Source organism: Neolamprologus brichardi, chromosome 18 (genome assembly GCF_056152115.1).
Source record: "Neolamprologus brichardi isolate AB-2024 chromosome 18, ASM5615211v1, whole genome shotgun sequence".
Taxonomy (NCBI): Eukaryota; Metazoa; Chordata; class Actinopteri; order Cichliformes; family Cichlidae; genus Neolamprologus; species Neolamprologus brichardi.
The window spans coordinates 21,448,307-21,462,472 of NC_142121.1; the positions used below are offsets into that span (position 1 = coordinate 21,448,307).

General features: G+C 38.9%; 2 protein-coding genes across 5 annotated transcripts in view; both read right to left on the bottom strand.

Annotated features, from left to right (window-relative positions):
- The window catches only part of arhgap21b (Rho GTPase activating protein 21b), a 36,283-nt gene extending 33,678 nt beyond the window's left edge, over positions 1 to 2,605 (bottom strand). For all 3 annotated transcript variants that reach the window (XM_087831241.1, XM_087831240.1, XM_087831243.1), the window contains exons 1-2: positions 2,377 to 2,605; positions 1,240 to 1,436 (exon numbers count right to left, since the gene is read on the bottom strand). In XM_087831241.1, the coding sequence (XP_087687367.1) occupies positions 1,240 to 1,311 (72 nt within the window). In that variant the 5' untranslated portion in view covers positions 1,312 to 1,436; positions 2,377 to 2,605. The remainder of the gene's footprint in view (positions 1 to 1,239; positions 1,437 to 2,376) is intronic.
- A 1,856-nt stretch (positions 2,606 to 4,461) lies between these two features.
- prtfdc1b (phosphoribosyl transferase domain containing 1b) lies at positions 4,462 to 13,705 on the bottom strand. Of its 2 annotated transcripts, none has more exons than XR_004843494.2 (9): positions 13,582 to 13,705; positions 13,253 to 13,359; positions 11,792 to 11,975; positions 10,734 to 10,799; positions 7,930 to 7,947; positions 5,735 to 5,817; positions 5,446 to 5,523; positions 5,282 to 5,358; positions 4,462 to 5,179 (listed from the first exon to the last, which is right to left on the bottom strand). XR_004843494.2 is itself a non-coding variant. In XM_006786468.3 (9 exons), exons 1-9 carry the CDS (start codon positions 13,627 to 13,629, stop codon positions 5,132 to 5,134), a joined length of 678 nt encoding a protein of 225 aa, XP_006786531.1. In that variant the 5' UTR covers positions 13,630 to 13,705; the 3' UTR covers positions 4,462 to 5,131. The 2 variants fall into 2 exon arrangements, 1 of the variants encoding a protein (XP_006786531.1); XM_006786468.3 differs by having other exon boundaries at positions 5,477 to 5,523.
- Between the last annotated feature and the right edge of the window lie 461 nt (positions 13,706 to 14,166).

Here is a 14,166-nt window from a genome sequence, read left to right on the forward strand (position 1 = left end):
CCCTCATGGCACATCAACACTTACTAAAGTATTCACAAACAGGTTTCTGGGATCCTATGCAAAAGAACTGTCTATTTTCTCTCATGCTGTGTTATGCAAATTAACATGTTTCAGTCTACTGACACCAGCATACTGCCCGTGTCATCTTCTGGGGATATATAAAGATTTTCTACACCATAATTTTTAAGTGTTGTTAATTCATTCATTAAATGAATGTAGTAGTGGCAAGCATGTATCCAGATGGCTGAAATAACAAAAGGTAAGCACATCATCTAAGTTTGTTTTCTTAGCTGTGACAGTGAGATGCAGCTAAGACTGTGTCTGTTGAATGAGCTTCAACAGTGAATGCGCTAGTATGTGGTGTGCTGGTTGATCCAGAAATTTTAATTTCAGGCCTCTTAGGAAAAAACAAACAAACAAAAACTCATCCCTGTGAATAAATTAGAAAAAGAAACCCAGGAAAACCAACTCTATTACTCTGTAATTGATTAACTATAATTTTTTAGGCATTATCTGCTCCCCGGGGTCTGAGATACAAAAATCAAATTCAGCACATCTACCTAGTTTAAAGTAACAACATAATCACCTGTATGTCCCTCATTTAGGGATGGTGATCATGCAAACTTGGGAGGCTTAAATGACAAGCTGAATATTAGATTAAAGGCAATGGAGCAAATCAAAGAAAACTACAGACTATAAATAGGTGCCCTTTCATTTCAAAGAGTCCCAGTTGCTACCTACTTTATTACGGTATAAAGGTCTTCATTCAGGCTGCAAGCTTTCAGAAGAGCAGATGGTGTCCTGTCTGGTACAGGGGTCACAGCTTAAAAATCTGAAAGATGGGTCTTGAATAAACACCATCGTTTGAGTTTGATTATAATTTCAAATCTGATTAAATGTTGTAACCAAAACCTGTTCTTTTGATCTGTTCATCTACCGCGGCCAATCTTAGTTGAGAAAAATCTGAAGCACTCAAAAGAAACAAAAATCTGATGGGCATATTTATGACAAGAATAGATAAGAGGCACGTTGTTGACATAAAGAGCAAAAGAATTCAGCAGGGGTTGCTACAAACACAAACAGCTGGTCCTTGGTGTCAAACAAATCCCACCCCCACCCAAAACCAAACTGAAGGAGGTGGGATAACACTGAAACTGCAATCAGTTGGCCACAGAAATCCCTTTTGTCATCAGCATTTAACACATTTCAGGACTTTAAAGCAGTCTGGCTCATACTCACCTCACAGAAAGAAGATCTTGCTCGTTGCCTCTCATCGTCTTCACAAGAAGGAACCCACCGTGATGCCATCATTTAGCTTCAGTTAAAATTCTGATGTCTGTAAACCACCACATGAAAAATGTAGCTCCACCAGGATGTTAAAAAAAAATGCTCCAATCCGATTCACACCTCCATACTTGCTGGATTTCTTAATCCATCTGTTTGAGAGATATGAGATGACATATGTTTTTAGTGCATAAAAAAAAAAATGAATTCAAAGGCAGATTTAGGAATCAGCTGCACAGCGATTACATCTCACACTACTCCAAGAGTCTGTACAAACAACATGAATGAATACCTTGGTTGTTTATAATAGCAGACCACTCGTGATTAATTCTAGACAATCAGCATTATGCAACAGGGTCCTAACTAAACGCTACTTCTAAATGCTGTTTTTGTGTCTCATCCTTGGAGAGCTTCACACTCAGGTGCTTGAAAACAGGCTGATTCAGGGTAATACTATGTGACGGCACATTATAAAAAGTTAGAACAAACGGAATTTGATAGTCAACTGTAATAATAATTCATTTTAACTAACTTAATGAAGTCTAAAAATGTTGTAGTAGCCAACACCAGGACTATAACCAGCGTAAAGCACAACAACGTGGAGAGCCAGCGGTGCATTAACTGAATAGCCAGCAACAAGTGGACTGGGGACTGTCGGGAGGCTGGGCGAAATATGTCCGTCGCATTCAAAATTGAGACACGAAACCCCACAGAACCTATTTCTTAAACAATAAAAACACACGAGCTTTATTTGCCGTTTGTTTCACGACAAAGCCGACGTTTGTGCTTTTTAGAGGATGGATTTCAATCACTTGATTGAAATCGATGTTTAAATGAGACACGAAGGGAGCATGCCGAGCTGTTGTTCCCGAGCGCTCAACAAAAGAAGCTTTTCCCTTTGTTACTTTACATAAAATACCACAATAAAAGCGGTCCAAACGTCCACACGAGGCACTGCTGCCCCTTTTGCGTGTTTATGGAAGCTCCCTGTAAAACTAGCAAAGTGGGCAAAAGCGACAACCAAGCAAACTGCGGCAACAGGCTGCTAACAGTTAGCCTCCATGCTAACGGTTGGAGTTAAAACAAAGTTACCTGTGCAGTTGAGAAGCGTCATTACAGGCTGTCAACGACGGCGATGCTTATCCATAAAAAGAAAAAAGAAAAAGTACAAACATATCGTGTATGGTCCAGTGTGGAGGGCGTTGTCATAATTTAATAGAGACTGAGTACAAACGACTTTCCGGTGATTAATCCAAACCTACTCAGTGGAGGCGCATGGTGCAGTTTGGAATTTTTTTTTTTTTGCCTCCACTGTTCCCGACTCTCTAGGAGTCCACCTTCGGTCAACAGGACACTATCAGCCAATCAGGAGCGGGGTTGTATTTGACCGGGCCAATGAGGCGCGAGTTTACAATAAGCTTGTATCTGCGCTTGTAAACGGTGGCGTTTTTTTAACCGTTCCCGTGAACTATCAGAGCAGTATTCCCGGGAGAACAGGGGAGAAGATGAAAAGATGCATCGTGTAACAAATCCGCAATTCAAGCCGTTCAAAAACTCGTCATGCTTTTGGTTTCTTACGCACAGCAAGGGTGAACGAGGAGTCACATGCCCCGGTTCAAAGTGAGGTCGAGCTGAGCTAGTAATGTGGAGGGCAGTGGTGATTTCACACATACCACACAGCATAAAATCTTTTCTTTCATCTAATCCACGAAGCACATAGTTAACAATAAATGGACACTCCTTCGCTGCACTTTAGCTGCAGACTGAAATAAGTGCTCGGATTCTCAGGCCCCTGACAAATGCCCCTTTTATGCCTCTCCAACATAAGGAGCCACCTGTTCCTGGGACTGGCAGCTTTTGTTACAGAGGTCAGTTAGGGAGGAGAATTTTACAAAGCTGTCCTGTCCAGCCGGTTCTACTTTCAGTGGGTCCAAGTGGGATATATCAGCTCTGAAAAAAACTCCGATATAAAACCTAAATACTTAGCATTATATCTTCAAGCAGCTGTTTTTCTTAGATTTATGGTGTACATATTTCTCTTACACAGTACCAGTATTGTACTGTTATTAACTTCATTTTAATTTTGTTTTTTAAATAACTATATTGTTTATTATTGTGAATTGTAAATGTTGGTTGTTGTTTTTATTATTATTTTTAGTTTCCGTTTGTATGACTTTGTAATTCTGGAGAAATCACTCATTTCAGCCTCCATTAAAGTCAGCTGCACTAAAGCCTGTAGTTATTTAGATCCAAAAACATTTTTATTACAATGTGATGTGTAATGCACATGTAGCACCCATGCACCCATAGTGCTGAAATTGCACTAATTTTTTCAGACATGTAATGCAGATATAAACACATATTTATGTCACACACATTTATATTAAAAGGTTTTTGTGCATTTGTTTAGCTGGACTACACAGCTCACTTGAGATTATATTGGACTGAATGTGACCTGTTAATTAAAGGTACTTTGACACCCCCGCTTTAAAATATTACAACTATATTGAAGTTTGGTCCATAGTAAACTGAGAAATGCTATTGACATCCAATTGTAACATATTATACATGAACTTTTTCTGTAATTGCTGCTTTTGCTTCTGAAAAAGATCAGAGTACTTCTTCCACTACTGGTAAAAGTACTGACTACAAATTTAGGGGTTGCAATAATGTAATTCAGTTGCAGCTCTTACTTTATCACTGTTGGAGGTCTGGTGAGTCAAAAAGGCAAAGTCTATTCACTGTCTCAAGAGATGGTTTTCTTTATGGCACGTTGTGCTCAGTGCTTAAGCAAAGGGAGTCACATGTCAAGTGCATACAAAGAGCACAGCAGCTCAGCACAACGAGCTCTCTTTTGTTCATTTTGTAAGTTCACTTACAGTTAAAACCCCCTTTTTAAAACAAAACAATGGCAACCTGATGTTTCAGGATGCTTTTGGTTTAAAGCTTTGCTACTTCAGGGCCTATATAGGTGCCAGTTTTCCATAAAAGTAAGAGAAGCTCAACACCATTAAAAAGACGTATGAAAAAAAGAAAAAGACTCCAAGCCCCTTTTGCATATCATCAGCCTAAGAAACATATTACACAAGGTCTTCTTTATATTCATAGCTCAGCCAAGGAACCATTGTAAATGGCAATTAGTACTAAAAACATTCATTCATAAAATCACGTGGGAACATTAATAGTAGAATGCAGAAATCTTAAAAAAAACATTTTATTGTATGTTAGAACATAAACTGATACAGAGAAATGACAAAAGTACAGCAAGTGAAAAAACATGCAAACGCACACACAAAGGAGGTAGTAATGGCACTTAGTGTTGACAAGACTTGAACTGTTTCTCCCTTGTGTGTTAAAAGTGACGGAAAATCAGATGAAACTTTAAAAAGGCATCGCACAGGTGGAGAACGAATTTAAAAAAAACAACAACTTCCTTTCATTTTAGGTTTTGTTGGTATTCCTCACATGCAGTGGTTATTGAATGCTTTACATTTCATAAAAGAAGCAGTACACCTGGGATGATTGGATGCTTTAGATATAGAGTTAGAACAGCATTCCCTCCACTTAACACTACACGTTTTAAACCTGAATCACCTGTGTCAAAGCAACAAGGCTCCAACTTATCCTCAAGCATGCGCTTTTTGTGTTCAAATCTCCAGTTAAATGTTGCAGTGTGTGTTGTTAAAACGTTAACATGTTTGGAACCAGGAATGTTATAACAACGCAGGCATGATTGGGATCAGATGTCACCATAGCAGCTGTAAGTCAATGGCATCTCACAGGAAGTGTCTGGGCTGGCCGTCCGATGACATCTGCTCGACAGTCGCCTCTATCGCCGGCCCTCTCTTTAAATCTTATATTTCATCTTCCCGGTGTCGCTGATCACGCAAATGTGCTAAAAGAAGCACCAAAGCACAGGTCTTTATTGTGTTACTGGATTCCCAATACAGTCGTCAAAAAAAAGAAGAAGAAAGAAAGAAGCCAGACACTGACTTACACTGAGATCTCTAAAATACTCATTGTAGTCTAAAGCATATCCAACCACAAAATGATTGGGTATCTCAAAGCCGACATCTGAAAGCACAAAACGACAAAGGCAAATATTTCCAATAGTTTGGGACTCGGCAAATGCAACAATTTTTTTAAGTGTGAATGACTCACTGAGCCATAAAAGGGTTGGTCAGGTACGTACAGTCAGGAACACATGCTGAGCTATGCGGCACTCTCTTCACCAGCAATCTGAGGGAAACAAAAGCACACATTATTTACAACAGCCGACTCAAACCGTCTCAGGAGACAGCGTCACTTCAAAAAAAACTGCGGTACCTGAAATCTGCATCACAATGTTAGTCTTTGCCTCTCTGTGTGTCTGTGTGTGTGTCTCGACTGAAAGGGGGAAACAGTGATTCGCAAAGCAGGAAATTGAGCTGGTTTTGTTTGGCGGCTTTACCCTGCTACTTTGATCATTTTGGGCCCGAAGGCTTCGACGTGCTTCAGGAGAGTCTTCATCGTCTTTCCGGTGCCTACAATGCCCTGTGAGGTTGGGGGTGGAAGATGTAGAAACTGGACTGAGAAAGTAATAACATGGCAGTGAGGAAAAAAAAAGAACAAAAACTCAATTCTTCTTTCTCTGAACTAGAAGTGATACAGAAACTAAGTGCAGTCAGTGTCACACTGTACTCAAATTACGCAACTGTTTACAAGCATTCACTAGGAATTACTTGAATTCACTCAAAAGAGGAATTTAAACACAAACATGTGATATTCAATCAAAAAAAAAAAAACGTCATCTGACCTCTTGCTCTAGGATGTAGGCAAACACTGAGGCGAACCAAAGCCACAACAGTACGCTCGATCATGTCAGTGTGTGTGACTGTCCTCACACATTTTTCAGCTGTCACTGAATATGAGCCAGAACAGGCTAACAGCCTTAGCCTAATTATAACACTGCAGGAATTTAAGATTTTAAAACCAATTTTACTTATTTTTAAATGCACTTTGCTTGTTTCATTCTCTCATTTCATTTAAGTTAAATGACCCATATTTAAATTCCTTACACAAAATAGCTATTATGATGTAGTATGATCTGTTTTCTGTTAAGTCAGCTCAAGAGCCTCTCACTACCACAGTGAATGCTTTATAAATACTTTATTATCACAGTCCTGGTAAAAGTGGGGTTTCTGTACAGAGGTCAGTCACTACATTGGCTGCACTTGCCAATAAATCCTGTGCTCAAAATGTTGGTATTACTTTTGACAGGTGTTTGAGTTTCGAATCTCATGTCTCTAAGCTCATCCAGTCATCTAAGAAATATCGCTAAAATCCTTTGCTGTGAGCCCCGAACTACACACTTGCTTCCCTCCACTGGCTCCCAGTGAAATTCAGACCACACTGCAGATTTTTATCAATCACAAAGCCCGGTGGCCTGCTGAGGTGTTATATCACCTGATCTCTGATCACCTGATCCGGGTCTTTTAACTGCTCCACGCAGGGGCGCCTCCAGAATTTTTTCATAGGGCACAAAAAACAGAACTTCCAGTTTTATTATGCTGTTGTCAAACACAGGTTGCTTGAAAAATATGGCAAAAAAGAGAGGAAGAAAATATATATACGCTTAGTTAATTTCCTGATATTAAAGTTGTTATCACTGAAAATCGGTACTTGTGTGTATTTGTAGGTACTGTTTGTTGGGATATATACACTTCTTTAAAGTATTCTCCTATCTCTCTCGTATCTAGTGACTTTTTGTAACCTTGTGTGTTTCAGTGCTTTAGTATTAAAGTCATTACTATCTATCAGTGCTTGTGTTTTACCCCTTGTAAATACCATGGAGCGATGACTGCCATTTTACAATACTGATAGCAAAAAGGGTTTTTTACTGACCAACCCACCGCACAAGTCAAAACTAAGACAAGGTTGTTATGCAATTGCATAACAAGTACACAGCGGTATCTATGTCTTATAAATATGGAAAATTCTGCCTGTGGAAATCCTGTCGGCTGAGTCATCGACCTCCTCAGAGCCTTTCCTGATTTTGACTTTTTATTTCCTTTTAACTCTGTTACTTCCTGTACAATGTGACGCACCTGATGTAATGTATTGGTTTTTGTGAGACGCTAAGTCTTTCCATCTTGCTTTATCTCGATGACGTTGACACACAAAGATTTTAATATTACTTAAAGCTGAAGCGGCCACAGATTGCGAGTTCCCTGTCACACACAGTTGTGCACTGACTAAAGGGAGCTGTTTCAAAATGTTTACTCCTACAATCTTTTTACAGTAAGTACTTATCATGAATGCCCACGATGATGACTGCAGGCCTACATTTCCTTTTTATTTTTTTGCAGTGCACCTATTCCAGTATGTAGGGCAAGGCAAGATTTTCAATGATGTTAGTTAAAAACACACACACACACACACACAAAGCAATAAATCTATTTGGTTTCTCAAATATGGGTCAGGCAATTAAAAAGTGTCCTCATGTTGAATTCAGGACCTTCAAGAAGAAGATAAAAACTTTAAATGAGTTTTCTTGACCTGGAAAACATCATCAACAACAACAACAACAACAACAACAAGGAACACAATAAGGTCCATTTGGTGAACATGGGGGAAAGCAGAGTAGCAAAAACATGGCTGACTCACCTCCACAACCAGAACATTCTTATGGAGCGAGCATGTCGGGGAGAAAAGAGAGGGCAGGAACAAACAATTACTCTTGATTGAAAACAGATAATCTGCTCCACACTTACTCCAAGACTAACACTCACACGTTTTAAAAAAAAAAAAGACAAAAGCCATTTAGAGGTAATTTAAGAAGCAATAAATTATAAACAGAGAAATACACTTTGTTGAGTTCTGAAGTGCAACACAAAACCAACTGACGAATATTTTTTCAGGAAATGATCAGGCTGCAGCTGAAATAAAAGCAGAAGTACTGAAATATGGCCAATATCAGCTAAACCAACCACATTTTTTCATACACTACATCCGCAAGACTCTTTGCATTTATGATATCAGTGATTCAGCTAAACGAATGATCCTAATCCAGATTGGAAAGCTACGTTCCTGCTGTGCTGCCCTGAATGTCGCACAGAAATAGCTGAAATTCTGCGAATGTCTGTCTAATAAACTGAAGACGACTGGGCAGTGTCTTTATTAAGAGCCGCTGTCTGGGCTTCGCTTCAACTTAGCTAGGACACGATGAAAAGTGAAACTCTCTAACTGCCAGAGTTTACTCCACTTTTTTAAACAAAGGGTTCATCCGAGGGTGCAGTCGTGCTTTGTTTAGGACTCATTATTCATACAGATTTATTTAGAGCACACTAAACCCTGGAGAAATGCAAAAGCAATGAGCTATACAAGATATGTAAAGCTCACTGTCTGAAAACTACATTTCAGGGAGGCCAAAAAGCAAATGAACAGTAATGTGTACACTGTTAAACAATTAGGTAACCTCTTCCTGGAAAGCATCACCTCATTCTGTTAGGACCTGGGACAGAAATTAGCAGCACGTCACAGTGAGCTCAGGGATTTCACAAGCACACTAAACATTCTGTGAGGAAAGCAGTGAGTCAAGCCTACTACCTCATATCCTATTCAAGTTTTAGGCACCTGGCTACTGTGTGCATGTACTGCTGAGGTATGCGTATGACTGTGAATGTTCATATCAGCTGACTTTAATTATCTAAAAATACCACTGCTGACTTGTAACTCCCATAGTAATGGTTAATGATTCATCCCTCTGTATGCTTACATAGATATGTGCACGTGTGTGTGTGTGTGTGAGAGTGGGAGTTAAAGCTGCTTACTTGGCAAAAAGGTTGTACACAGATCCTTTTATAAGAAATAAATGGGTATGAACAGCAGAGCTCACATAATTGTGAGATGGTTCAAATCTCTGGTGAAAATTGGAATTTAGGCCGATTTTATTTATTTATTTTTTTCTAATAAACCAGATTTAGTAAGCAGAAATGTGGTTTGAATGCTCTGTTATGCCAAACACATTTACTTTATGCTAAGAGGAGTGCTGTGTGCTCTCTATAGGCTCATCTTGTCTGTCTTTTTCTTTTCTTTCTTTCTTTATTTAATTGTGTAATTTAGGCCACTTTCCCTGCTGAATAGTCTTTGAACCCTTTAGGACTTTCCAGATTGAATATAAGCACACAAATATGTTTAGAGATTTTCTCATTAGTTTTTATTTCAATTTTTTGTTTTGAATTCTGCTTATTTTCTGTTAGTTTCTTGTTTCAGTTTAGTTTTTATTATATAAAATGTTTAGTTTTACTTTAGTCTGAATTAGTTTCAGTCTTTGTATTTACCATTGTAAGGCGGGCACATGTCCAAGGCAAGATTTGGGCAAATCAGCAGAGGTATTACAATAAAAACACAAAACCATTTGAAAGCAGTTGACTCACAGTCTCATGGACATCTAAAGACATCCATCAAAGCCTCATCAAGCATGTTGTAACTACATTTTTACCAAACTAAAACTAAGGGTATTTCCTCTATACTTTTAATTTTATTTCAGTTAGTTTTCAAAGTTCACAATATTGTTTCAGATAGTTTTAATATTTTTTTAATTTGTTGCTTTTATTTTTGTTTTAGTTGACTAAAATGTTTTCGTTTTTAATTTGGTTTAATTTCACTTTAATAATACCTCTAGTGGTCACTCAGCACTATAAATGATCTGCTGCCATCACAGAACCCCATCATGCTGTAATCAGTGCTGATTATTCTTTCTAAATCAAACTAGTTACATGTCATGTAATCAGGGCCTTGTTAGACTGAGTCCTTCCTAACCTGCTGTAAACAAACAAATAAAATGTTTTCTTTGTCATTTTTTTCCGAGAGACAAAAAAATACAATTATGTATATATGTATTTTACCAGAAAACAGGATGAAAGCATCTAAAAGTTTTGCTTTTCTTATTTTCAATCCTGGAAATGATTTTACAACTCTTTATAATAAGGTGACTGTCATCACCACAAGTCTGCACTGTTTCACTGAGACCCTTTGTTAGGTGGCATGCACTATCAAAGGCTGGCAACAGCCTGCACACACACTCGAGTTCTGTGAGCTACCATCTCTGATTACAGGATAACACGACGAGCTGTAGAAGAGGGACTGTGTTAAGTAAATCTGTCATCCCCTTGATCTACCGAGGTACGCACTCAGTATAGCCTCCAATTTACACCGTACATTTTGCTTCACTTGAGATAAAATGGAATAACCCTTTCGTCATAGCTGGCATGTGATCAGCGCTAGGTGTGTCAGAAACTGCCATCTTTGATCTCATTCACTGAAGTGAGGCAAACAGCACATTAGAGGGAAGGGTGCCCTCTTGAGGCTGCTGTCTATCAACAATCACCATCTCCATGCTACCTATTTTTTACAAAAGCACGGCCCATCATAAGGCTCAGACGTCTCAATGATGATGAAAATCTTACCTTTCCAGCTAAAAAAGACAAGTCCTCTCCTCCGAGGATGTGAAGATCCTCTGTTGACTCGTCATTCTGTGGACATAAAATACAGGAGAAATTGTTTTTTTCAATTATCCATTCATCTGTCTATAAGAGATATGATCTCTCAAGAATGCACTGAGTCTATCCTGGAGCTTCATCTCATTTGGACATGCCTGAAAAAACACCTCACCCCGGAGGCATGCAAGTCCAATGCCCGACCCAGCTCAACTTGTTTAATGAGGTATACCTGTTCAATTCCTCATTAACTCAGATATAATCAGCTAATCACATGACAGCAACTCAAAGCTTTTATGTATGTAGACATGGTTAAAATGACCCGCTGAAGTTCAAATCGAGTTTCAGAATAAGGATAAAAGAGGAATTAAGTGACTCTGAGCATAGCTTGGCTGTTACTGTGCCATATTTCAGAAACTGCTGATCTACTTGGATTTTCCCACAGAACCATCTCTAGGGTTCATAGAGAATTGTCCAAAAAAGAGAAAATATTCAGTAAGTGCCAGTTCTCCGCGTGAAGATGCGTTGTTGACGCCAGAGGTCAGAGGAGAGACTTCATTGATCTGATAGAAAGGCAACAGTAACTCAGATATATCTGTATGCATATCACATTGAACCCTGGAGCAGATTGGCTGTCGCAGCAGAAGACCACACCGGCTGCCCCCTTCGTCATCTAAGAACAGGGAATAATTCTCAGTTGAACAATTTGTTAAATCTGTGCCACAAAGAAGTTTAACCCTGTGTAGCTTGAAGGTGTACCCAATAAAGTGGCCAGTGAGGGTATCTCACCAGCAGTACTTCACAGCTAAAAAAAATTGTCAGCAATCACATCAAATCATAACAGCACTTTCAAGGCAAAGTTAGAGGAAGGCACCAATGTTCTAATGCATGAAAAATAATACACATCTTGTGACTAACTCTAAACTCACAGGTGATACCTTTGAACGTGAAAATGCTTTCCACTTCTCACACAAATGCCACTCAAGATAAACTGTCAGCTTTCTTTGCTGGAGTGGGCAACAGCTCACCAAGTAACTCTTGAGACGGATGAAGTGTACCGTCATGGGGATTGTGCGGTTGGAGTTGTGGCTAAGGTCCTTGATCCTGTCCACCAGGTCGGCACAAAACTGGTAACCTCCTTTCAGCACGCACAGGACCACAATGGCGTGGTTCCCCAGGTCATCCATGATGTTTCTAGCGAGACGTTCTGTTCTGTGTACAATGAAGAAAAGGTGAATTACCTCTAAAAGACCTCTGTTCTCGTCAATTAAGATGGTTTTGAAACCCCTGTCGGTCCACAACCATATGTGATGTTTAAATTTGTTTAGCTTTGTGTTCCTATTTCACCATAATGAATAATTCTGGTTAAATATGCAAAGACAGGTGAACTGATTGATTAACCATTTACTAAATTTAAGTAAATGTTTTAAATATTTTATAAGAAAGAAAAACAGATAGCTCACATGTGATTTAAACTGACTGGTACTCGCAAAGCACTTTTTGACACTAATTGAGCACCTAAAACGCTTATTCAGCCAGTCGCACACACATTCCTACTGCACTTTTTATTCTATGCCTAAGCAACTTGTTTAAACCTCTGACCACAGCTATACATAGTAGTACATGCCCATGCTTCAATACTGTTCAGCCTGCTCATGCTGTTTGATATGAAATGATAATCATAAGGTGTTCTACGTGCGTAAATTCTAAAAATGGTTGATCTGAGCCCATTGCTAGGTGGTTGCCAGAGAACATCTTTTGTAGATATAAATTATAACTACTGTTATTACATAAAACTGACATAGTTCTGTTATTAAATAAAAGTGCACGAGTATTAAGAACAGATCATTTTAGACCTTTGTTAGACGATTGCTGGGAAACATCATGATGTCATGATATCGGTAATAGATTAAAAACTTCAAACACATAAAATGTACCTGTGTGCCAAGTTTGGTTTGGTCCTGATCGTGTGGCAGGTAGCAGAAACATAAACAAACCCACAGACAGAGCTTTTGTGTTTTACAGTAAGATAAAAAGCTTTGTGTCACGTGACAAAAACACCAATTATTTAATTAAAAATTCATTTTCTGATTTCTTTTATAGACATACAGAAGTTAATAAGTACTATTTAAAACAAAGTATGATTGAACTCCTGCTGGCTTTTCTCTTTTTACCAAAAACGTATGACTACACGCGGGGAGTTACTGTGGGATTTGAGCTTTCATTGGGGAGCTGTGGTTTTTTCTTTGTTTTGTTTGTTTCTTTGGGGAATTTCTAAGCTTTACCAGGATTCATTTCAATAAAAGCATGCCAAAACTTCCGTCAAGTTCATATCGCATAATCTGTGCATGATATCCCCTGGATTTCCCCAGAAACTGTACAAAGGCTTTTATGCAGCCCCCGTGCAAAAGCATATGGGAACATTACTTCCTTTATGCACGATTTTATCAAAGAACAAAGAAAGCGACTTCCCAGTTGTAGCCATGTACCTGTCCATAATCACGCCATGCGGGATGATGACACAGTCTAAATCTCCGGAGTAGTGTGCTGGATAGCTGAAGAGATCTAAACTGTAGCCTGGCCAGTCATCTTTAATCTGCAGGGGGGGGAGATAAACGCAAACATCATGTTTCTGCAGTACTACAAGGAGAAAAACAGCGGGTACGAGTTTTATCTTGCTTGCACCAGAAGCACATGTGACTTTAAGCAATTTGCAAGGCGCGCAAAGTTGTCTCCCTGCGCAAATTGTGCATCCATACACGAGCGACGCTTTTCTTCGACACTTGTCCCTTCCCCGTCTGCCCCCTAATTTAATTACCACAATCCCCTCGCTTCTTCCTTCGGACTGGACGGCAAATTCTGCCATGTTGTTTTTCCACCGCCACAAAAGGACCTTTTGTCTCAGGAAAGTTGATAGAGGGAGTTGGCACCAACAGGAGAGAGGAGGAGCATGGGGGTGAAGGAATGTTAGGAAACCGAACACTTTGCTTTTCTCGCTGTCAAACAGCAACCATCCAGCAGGGGCGCTCTAACATTAGATTTACATGTACTGCTGCTTTTCATGGGGCCCCACCTTTCTGTGTGTACCTGTTCAAAGGCTAGTAATGAAGTGATCACTTTGTTGGAGAGAATACCCAAAACTAACAGTATACTACAGCATACAATCATGAGGAAAATCATGCAACAAATATATATATATATATATATATATATATATATATATATATATATATATATATATATATATATATATATATATATATATATATATATATAAAATGTTTTTATTATTCAGAACGGGCAGTGCCATGGAGATCATTTCATGAAATCTGCCTTTTTCTAACCATGCATCATTTTTACAAAGTTACAAGTCTTTCAGCTGAAAACTTATTCCGTAAAAAGG

Excerpts from the sequence above, each read along its gene's own strand:
- prtfdc1b (XM_006786468.3), bottom strand. The coding sequence starts at position 13,629 with ATGGCAGAATTTGCCGTCCAGTCCGAAGGAAGAAGCGAGGGGATTGTG. Across the intron at positions 11,976-13,252 it reads CATGGCGTGATTATGGACAG|AACAGAACGTCTCGCTAGAA; the intron begins GTACATGGCTAC and ends CATTGTACACAG. Across the intron at positions 5,524-5,734 it reads AAAATGATCAAAGTAGCAGG|ATTGCTGGTGAAGAGAGTGC; the intron begins GTAAAGCCGCCA and ends TGTTTCCCTCAG.